The 8,446-nt window shown below is 57.1% G+C and overlaps 1 protein-coding gene and 1 long non-coding RNA gene across 4 annotated transcripts; one reads left to right on the top strand and one right to left on the bottom strand.

Annotated features, from left to right (window-relative positions):
• Nucleotides 1-2,508: 2,508 nt before the first annotated feature.
• On the top strand, nucleotides 2,509-6,369 carry LOC106044368 (uncharacterized). 3 transcript variants are annotated; one of them, XR_010826680.1, is made up of 3 exons: nucleotides 2,509-2,664; nucleotides 3,169-3,226; nucleotides 5,069-6,369. It is a non-coding gene; the product is annotated as an uncharacterized lncRNA (long non-coding RNA). The 3 variants fall into 3 exon arrangements; XR_010826679.1 differs by having other exon boundaries at nucleotides 2,509-3,226; XR_001212240.3 differs by lacking the exons at nucleotides 2,509-2,664; nucleotides 3,169-3,226 and adding an exon at nucleotides 3,256-4,960.
• TM2D2 (TM2 domain containing 2) lies at nucleotides 5,893-7,264 on the bottom strand. Its single transcript, XM_066983615.1, has 4 exons — nucleotides 7,008-7,264; nucleotides 6,833-6,920; nucleotides 6,610-6,725; nucleotides 5,893-6,435 (listed from the first exon to the last, which is right to left on the bottom strand). Exons 1-4 carry the CDS (start codon nucleotides 7,211-7,213, stop codon nucleotides 6,222-6,224), a joined length of 624 nt encoding a protein of 207 aa, XP_066839716.1. The 5' UTR covers nucleotides 7,214-7,264; the 3' UTR covers nucleotides 5,893-6,221.
• Nucleotides 7,265-8,446: the final 1,182 nt, after the last annotated feature.

Genomic DNA, 8,446 nt, shown 5'->3' with positions numbered 1-8,446 from the left:
TATGCTAGTTTGCCCTGCAAATGTGCGTGCTCCCTGGGGTGCTGGGAGACGGCTCCTGGGCACGCTGTGCGCGGCACACGGGACCCCAGCGCCTTCTCTTGAAGCTCCGGCGTTTTGCATCCCCGTGTGAGCTATTTGCTGCCTCCCGTACCGGCGTTGGCTTTCTGAGGACCTGTCCCCAAGGACTCAGAGCGCTGTGACCTGAGGGAGCCCTGCAGCCTCAGCACAGCTCCTCCTTTCAGAGTGCAGCACGGAAACACCAAACCCCCAACTTCAGAGGGGTTGGGAGCTCATTTCAGCCTTGGCTGCCCCACTTATCGGCTGCCCCAAGCCTGCCGGTGGTGGCTGGAGGCACTGGGGTCAGACTGAGCAGCGTCGTCCTCTGAGCACTGCCTCTGGAAGATGCCACCGACCTCAGCAGCGATGGGCAGGGAGAGGACGAGGAGCTCGGCCCGGAGGTCTCAGACACGGGCTGCGCTCAGACAGATGCTATCGCCAACGTAAGATCAAACTCCAGACGCTGCCCCCGGGGGTGTGGGAACCACAGGCAGCAGAGAGCACTTTGGTCAGCTTTAAGTGGGATTCCTGGATGCTTAGAGAGCGATGCCCCAGAAATTCCCAGGTTTGGGCTCTGTGATCCGCTCTGTAATTAGCAGCAACTGTCTCGTGGGCGCCTCTCCTCTTTGCATGCACGTCCGCGCAGCAGTCGCAGCAATATTGCACCGGGAAGTAGCACCCAGGAAGTGTCTGGCCTGAGCCCTTCTTGCTGTAATTACACTCCTGGCGGGGAGAACCAGCCCTGCTGGCCCGACCAGCAGGAGGGAGAGGGCTCGCGGCTCAGCAGGGGCTCCGCTGCCAGCCACAATCTCGTCCTTGCCTGCCGTGAGGTGGTGTGGGTCCTGCTCAGCGGAGGAGATGCCTCTCGAAGGGAGGGGAGCCGTGCCTGCCTCCTGTAGGGTTCCGTAGGTGCCCAAACCTCTGAGCACCCACTGCCAGGGGTGGTCCTGCCCAGAGACAACCCTCATACCCTGGAGAGTGTCTTTGAAGAAGTCACATTGCTAATAAGACCCCTACCCTGCTGCAGTCTGCAAATTCAGGCTGTCCCTTGGTGAATTTACATCTCTCTCTTTACTGCCTGTCTTTTGCCCATATCTAATTCCTCTCGGCTCCTTTTCTATTTCATTGCAGCGCATCCAGTGTATGTTTTTGTTGCCTCTGCTGCTGACATTGATAGACTGAGAATGAAGAAACCGCAGCACAGTCATCTGAAAGTAATCTTAGCAGGGCATAGTAGGTCTTACTCTTTCATTTACAATGAGAGATGTTCTACAAGAAGAGAATTTCCTCCACCCAGATTTGCTTTGACATTTTTTCCATCAGCCCTATGCACAATGGGAATTAAAAGCAGTGGAACTCACTTTATAGGAGAATAAAGTCAGAGCTTATTCCTCATGCGATGTAGCACACTGTAGCAGCTAACAAAATGGAAATTTCTGTATCCATTTGTTAAGTGAAGATAATAACTGAACTGAACACTTTTTTTTTTTTTTTTTCCCAGAAAATGCTGGGAAGCCCTTCTAATTTTAGAGCAATTTAAAAAATATCAGTACCCATCACATAATATTATTTAAACACCGGAATGATACTTTTATGTGGAAAATCCAGGGCACCCGTGAACTCAGTGCAGGTGGGTGCGAGTGTGCGGGGACGCTGGCGTTTGACCCGGAGGGAGCACTGGCGAGCCTCGCGGGAAGCCGCCGGAGCTCTGCGGGCTGCGTTTGCCACTCGAGGTGGACAACGAGCAGGCAGGGCCCGACTTGCCGAAGCGCTCGGCGCACCGGCTGCCGTTGTGACGCCCACAGCCGTGCTCCGACTTGTTTCGGAAACCTGGCGCTAAGCGTTCGTTGCGCACGGGAGATGCTTGTCTTCGGTGTGCCTCGTCAGGCCGTGTTTATTTGCTCCCTCTCAGCTACAAAATCCCCCAGACCCTCGCCACGTGGGTGCTGAGCTGCCTGGGGGGGGCTGTCCCCAGGCCACCCAGCCCTGCCATGGCCCTGGGGGGGGTCCTGGTGGGCTGCAGCAAGCGCAGGGTGCGGGGGCACCTGAACACCTCGCCCAGAAGCGGCTGGTGCCATGGCCTCGCCTGCACCCATGCGCTGGGTTTGTGCCGTCTGAGGACCGCAGGGTTTCTGTGATGCACCTCAGGCCAGCGAATCTCGTCATTTACCAGAGGAATCCTTAATTTTCTAAAGCTTTCCTCCCTGCTTTAAGTAAACGCTGGGGAAGCACAACCTTGAGGCTGGGATTTCAAACTTACTGTCACCGGGAAATTAAATTCATGTTTCTTCCAGTAACTCTTTCTTCCTCTTGCGCCACAGGTTTGTTATTGAATTAACATTAACAAATGCAACGTTGCGGGTGCGTTTGTGGCCTTAAGGTCATCCAAGCAGCTCCTATTTCAACCCTAGTTGTGCCTGGAATAAGCTGGTCTTGTTGTGAAAGCGAAATTCAGAATTACTTCACGATTCTGCCTTCAACCAGCTGCTGCTGCAAGGGCCATCCTCCAAAACGGGGACAGACGTCTGTGGGAACGCGAGGTGCCGCCGTAGTTTTTGGGCTCTGCTCCGCCGGGATGGCGAGGTCACGGGGCTGAGCACGCTGACGGTAAGTGCTGGCACCTCCTCTGCAACCTGCTCCGAGCGAACCCTCCGGTCCCTTGCAGGACCTCGTGGTTACACAGAGAGAGGTCGGAGAAGTGGCTGCTTACTGCGGCTCCTGCTCGTGGTTACTGGCAGCTCGGGGGAGCGACGCCTTGCGGGCATGGTCCAAGCGGCCCAGGCCTGGCAGGAGCGGGAGGCAGCTCCGAGAGATACTGCACAGCCGTGGGGCTGGCTGCGAACACAAACCTGGGCCGCTTCTGTCTTCACTGGTGCCCGCTGCTGGCCTGAACGCTGTGGTGAGTTCACCTGAGACCATGAACGCACCGCTTCTCAGAGGAGCAACTCAGGCTTTCTTCTTAAAACGATCCGCAGCGTTTAAAGCGTGAGCAACGCAATTTGGTGCTGTTTTTCCTGTGGGCAGTACCAGCGAGTTCTCGGTCTTCGCTGAGATGTGGCTTTGGCCGTGCTTCGGTTGGTTTCGGGAACGTGTTTCATTCTGTCCTTCTAGGGAAAATTCAGTCAGGAAAGAAATACGTGGGAATCGAAAGGCTTCCACGAGCTCTCAAGTAAGCAAATTTTGTCTGTCGTTCTGCTTTTCCATCCGCTCTGTCCGTGAGAGCAGAGCCTGGCAGCGGGGACTCCACTCGCGGCGCTCGGGGCTCCCAGGCCGCCCGCGCGGAGCCGCCCTCGGAGCCGCCGCAGCAGCACGGCCGCTGGGCCGAGGCCCGCGCACGTTTCAGGATGAGATAAGGGCTGGGCTCGCATTTACCATATTACAACATCTATTTCTCTGTTTTGTCTTTATATTTATGACTCCATCCCTCCGAAACCTTTTTTAAAGCGAACAAAACCTAAAAAGCTTCAGCACAGACTTTTTTTTCCCTATGCTCCCATGCGAAGCTTGAGATTATACCCTAACGTGTACCCCCAGATTTTAGTGCTGTGATGTAATAAAAAAGAGAGAGGGACTCAGGAGAAGACATTTGGACAAAAACCGAAGAACCTCAAGAATTTAGAAAGATCACAGGAAAGATCACAGCGAGCTCCAGTTTAAGAATCTGCGAACGTGCATTTAGTTGGAAAGTGGTAACAACTAGGTAACTTTATCAGATTTTAAAATGGTATAACCTCTAAAAATCACAGTTATTTAAAAAAAAAAACACTTTTAAAATGTACAGCACGATAATCCATTTTTATTGCACATGACTGCAGTATGAGATGTTGCCCTAAGCTGTGGTCACAACAAGTTGTAGCATAACTTCAGGCAGAGCGGAGAACGCTTGAGAAGCTTCTGCTTAGCATTGAAGAAAAAAAATGGCAAGTTGAGATTCTGGCCTGGGAGGGCTGAATCCATGGGCAGCAGGGCAGCCGCGACGACTGCTGCCTTTCTGAATATGAGGGCGTGAGGAAGGGTTGGCCTGATGGCCGACACCCTCGGCACTCAGCGCAGTCAGCGATGGCCTCGGCTACGGAAGGAATCTGAGCCCCTGCTGTTAGTTGGCAGCTGCGGGGCTGAGCGCATGGGGAGATGTTAATGATGATGGGCTTCTGCACACAGGATTATTATTTTTTTTTCTTTCTGGCTTGCAGCTTAATTTTTTTTTTCCCACCATGGGCTTTCCAGCCCCGTTGTTCCACTAGTCTGAAGAATGTGGTAGTTTTATAATGAACGCTCCCCCCACCCACCCCACAGCCCCGAGACCTATTCAAAGCTGCCAAATTCAGATTACTTGTGACCTAAATGGGATATAAATCCCATTCCCCAGACAGAAGGAGTTGTTGCAACAACCCACAAACCAAAACTAGAACAGGCACAATTCCCTGCCAAAGCGAACCCCTTCGCAGTTCCACTGAAGACAGAAGTAGAAGTAACACCGGCAGAAATTTGCTGAATGCAGACAACTGGAGGGTGCTTAATTTGCAGAAATGTGTGAGAGTGGCAAGTATACGTCTGCTGTGTTTTACGTCAAATGTTAATTGACTTTTGCATATACGGTTCTGGTTCGGGTGGCTGGTTCTGTCTGTGTGACTTACTGTAGCAGCTTCCTTTTCCCGTTTTTATTCAACTTGCGAAGTTTTCAAACTGCATCTGGTAGGGCTTCCTCTTTTGTGTGTGTGGTTGCTTGAAGCTTCTGCTCATTTCGGTAGCGCACACTCTGTGCCGTGGCTGAAGCAGTGCTTCAGGCAGCGGGCTGACTAGCACGAGGACATGCGTGATGCAGGATTCACCCTTCTGCGATCCTGACCCCTTCCCAGCTCGCCGATGGCTCCTGGCCATCCCCTGCAGCTCCAGGGTGGAAGTAAGGCTTTTGTCACTAATGAGGCCAAGCTTGTATTTGGCAGTTTTGTCCGTTTGCTGTCAATTAACTGGGGCACAAGTTTACTGATCGGGACTAATGTCGTCACAGGCATAAATGTGTGCAGTGCTCTAACGCCACGGGAGCCGAGCTGATCTGCTTTATGAGGACGTTACCAGAGTCTGCAAGTGGAGCTTGGCAGCGTGACTGTAAACTGCAAACGGTTGCCACTGCCCTGCCGTGGGTTTTAGCAAATGTAAGTATCCACCAGCAGTGGGAAGGCGTGAGGCTGCTCCATGGCAGAATTTTAGATTGTTTTACAGACTGCAAGTCCTTTCTGTGCCATCAAACACTTTTATTTTGCCATTGCGCAGACTTTTAACGTCCACCTCTCAACCAGCTGTCCCTACAAGCCTAACCTCAGCTCCCCTCCCTTGTTCACGCTCTGCAGCCTGTCCCTGGAGCCAGCACTTAGCTGCAGCACCACGCAGGATGCCCTTAACCGTGAAGGGCAGGGGACAGGAGACCCAGGTAACTGTAAAGTAATACACGTACTACTTTGGGGTAGACACAGTGTCCTCGATTTCTAGAACGTGGACGTAGTAGGGGAAGCCACATCAGTGGAAACAAGTGCTTCATTTTGTGATACTGAATTTATTTTTGGTGCACTGTGGCTTTTCCAGCCTGAAAGAAGGAAAAGCGATGTTCTCCAAAAGGGTGCGGTCTCTCCCAGATCTAACCCAGCTTCACCCGAAGCAAGCGCACATGATCTTAAGCAAGTCAGTCAGAATTGGAGCTCATGACTTTGCCACAGAGTCTCTATAACACTGTTTGGTTTCAACTGTAAAGCTTTGCTAAATCATCACACACAACCACAGGATGGGGGTCTGCATCTCTGTGTGGATGCACCCTACTAGCATCAAAGATAAGTGGAGTCAGCTCTTCCCAGACTTTATTAAGATTAATTTGATTGCCAGTGTTTGCAAGATCTGAGTTCTTAAACTGTTACCAGTTGAGGGGAAAAAAGCCCAGATTATTGTAAACAAGCAAAATATATACTGAACAATTTTGTGTCCAAGGTATGTACAGAGGAATTAACAGGAATAATTGTTCTGCAGATCAAGTTACAGCATTGTAAATCCACGTTTGTGCAAGGCAGAAACCCGCACGAGAAGTCTGTTCTGATGCTATGCAGCAAGTGGAAGCGTCCGTGCCCAGTCCTGTGGAGACGCTGTGGTTTTCTTTGGATCCACCTTTGCTCCTGTCAGTACACGGTGCACCAGTTGCTGCCATCGCTGGGCATCAGCCCTCCGGTGATGAGGAGAATCAGATCCACGAACCACCAGATCCCGAGGCCTCCGAGCGTCAGCAGCTTCCCCACGGCCGTCCCCGTGTGGCCCAGGCAGAAGCGATCCACTCCGAAGCAACCCAGGAAAAACGAGTAGAGCAAAGTGGTTATAAAATAGTGCCCGGTGTACCTGCAACCGGCGGCAAGAGGTGGGTCAGCGGGGGGGGGACAGGGGGCGGGGGGGTGTCAGGGCCCGGCCGCTCCCCGGTGCCGGCGGCGAGGCTCCCCCCGGCGGGTGCTGGGCACACTGCGGGCCGTGCCGGGCCGTGCCGGGCGGCGGGGGGAGGCCGTCCCCGGCTCCTACCTGATGCAGGGCTTGCTGCCGCGCAGGAAGCTCCGCGGCTCGGCGCACTCGATGCCGTCCAGCGCCCGGCACTGCACCCGCGTGTGGTCCACGTCGCCGTGCGCCTGCCCGCCGAACTGGGAGGGGGGGGGGGGGGGGGGGGGCTCGCCTCAGCCTCGGCCTCAGCCGGGCCGGAGGCCGCCCCCCCGTCACCGGGCCCCGTGCCGCCGCCGCCGCCGCTCACCTTGACGCAGCCGTGCCCCAGCTCCTGCTGCGCCGTGGCGTTGCCGCCGTGGTCCACGGGCTCCTCGCACTCCACGAACTCCTCGGGGCTGCGGGGCGGGACGGGACCGTCAGGGGCGGCGGGGCACGGCCTGACGGGGCCCCGCCCGCCCCGCCCCGCCCCGCGCGGCGCTCACAGGTAGGTGCAGAGCACGAGCGGCGCCTGCGGGTCGCTGTAGGCCCAGGCGGCGGCGGGCGGGTCCGGCCCCGGCGCGTCGGGCTCGGAGGCGTTGTTGGGCGCGGCGCGGGAGGCGCCGTGCAGCAGCAGCAGGTTGCCGAGCAGCAGCGCGGCCTGCCCGCACAGCAGCGCGTAGCCCAGCGGCCCGCCGCGCCGCGGCGACATGGCGGCGCCCGCTGCTAGGAAACGCCGCGGGCCGCACCGCGCCGCCGCCGCCGTGCTGCCGGCAGCCAATGGGAGCGCGCGGCGCCGCGCGGCGGGAGGCGGGGAGTAGCCGGCGGCGGCCAATGGGAGCTCGGAAGGAAGGGGGAGAAGGGAGCCGCGGGGCGGCGGGGAGGAAGTGCGCGCCGGATGAGGAGGCGATTGGCTGCTAGCGGGGAGCGGCAGCCAGTCGGCAACGAGCGGGGGGCGGGATAAGCAGGCGTCCGGGGCTCTTAAAAGGGGCACAGCTGGGGGGTGCCGCACGGTGTGGGCCCCGGGGCCGGCTGGGTTGGGCCGGGGGCCGGGGGGAGCGGGCACCGGGCACCGCGCTGGCTGCGCCCCCAGCGCGCGGTATTCACGGTGCTACAACAAACAGCACGCGGTGCGTGCCCGGGACGTGGGAGCGGGGCTGGGGCCGGGCGCCCCGCCGGGCCCTGCTGTTACAGCACCGCGGGGCCCGGAGCCGCGGGGCCCCGTCCTCGGCAGCGCGGGGGGGGGGTCTGAGAATTGCTCCGTGCCGGTCCTGCGGCTCCCGCAAAGAACTGCGCCAGGACCCGGCGGGTGGCGGATCCCACCCGGGGGGCTCGTTCCGGGGCCTCTCCCCTCCCTTGCTCTCCGCCCGGAGCTAGGACTCGCCCAGCGCAGTCCCGCAGCGGCCGTTGCCCGGCTCTCGGCCTCGGGGACCGCCGCAGGTATCCGTGTTGACCGATTTACGCCCTGATGCGCTGCGTTGTGCTGCCGCTCGTGTTGTTCCGCCAGCCCCGCTTCCTTTAGAGACCAGTCCATACAGTCCATACGATACCGTAAGGCACACAAAGAGGACTGACGGTGACAAAACGCAGAGGAGGAAACACCTTCTGTAGGCTTTCTTCCCCACCGCAGGTGGCTGCGCAGGCCCCAGTTACTTGCTGGTCGTTCCACCCCTGGCGTCTCGCTGTCCTCTCCGCTGCGCCCTTTCAGAAGCGGGGCGGGCGTCCTGCAGTCCCACTATCAACTGCTGCAAGGGCCGCGTGTGCCTGCTCCGACACAGGACGTTGGGATGCTTTCTCCTGAAAAACACCAAAGTCCCCTCCTTGGGCCAGGCATTGGGAGAGATTATTTCCAACATCCACCACACAAACTTTGTTTTCACACTAGATACTACTTTACCTTTGGTGTCAATAAGTTTTATGTCCTTTTGGCTCATCAGCTGAATCA

Source organism: Anser cygnoides, chromosome 26 (assembly GCF_040182565.1).
Source record: "Anser cygnoides isolate HZ-2024a breed goose chromosome 26, Taihu_goose_T2T_genome, whole genome shotgun sequence".
Lineage (NCBI taxonomy): Eukaryota > Metazoa > Chordata > Aves > Anseriformes > Anatidae > Anser > Anser cygnoides.
The sequence above is the reverse complement of the archived record's forward strand: the minus strand, read 5'-3'. Positions and strand labels throughout refer to the sequence as shown.

What these genes read in the sequence shown, in the direction of transcription:
- TM2D2 (XM_066983615.1), bottom strand. Translation starts at nt 7,213, where the DNA reads ATGTCGCCGCGGCGCGGCGGGCCGCTGGGCTACGCGCTGCTGTGCGGG. An exon ending in TGGGGCACGGCTGCGTCAAG is followed by an intron (nt 6,726 to 6,832) that starts GTGAGCGGCGGC and finishes CCCCCCTCCCAG; the next exon opens with TTCGGCGGGCAGGCGCACGG. An exon ending in GGCAGCAAGCCCTGCATCAG is followed by an intron (nt 6,436 to 6,609) that starts GTAGGAGCCGGG and finishes CGCCGGTTGCAG; the next exon opens with GTACACCGGGCACTATTTTA.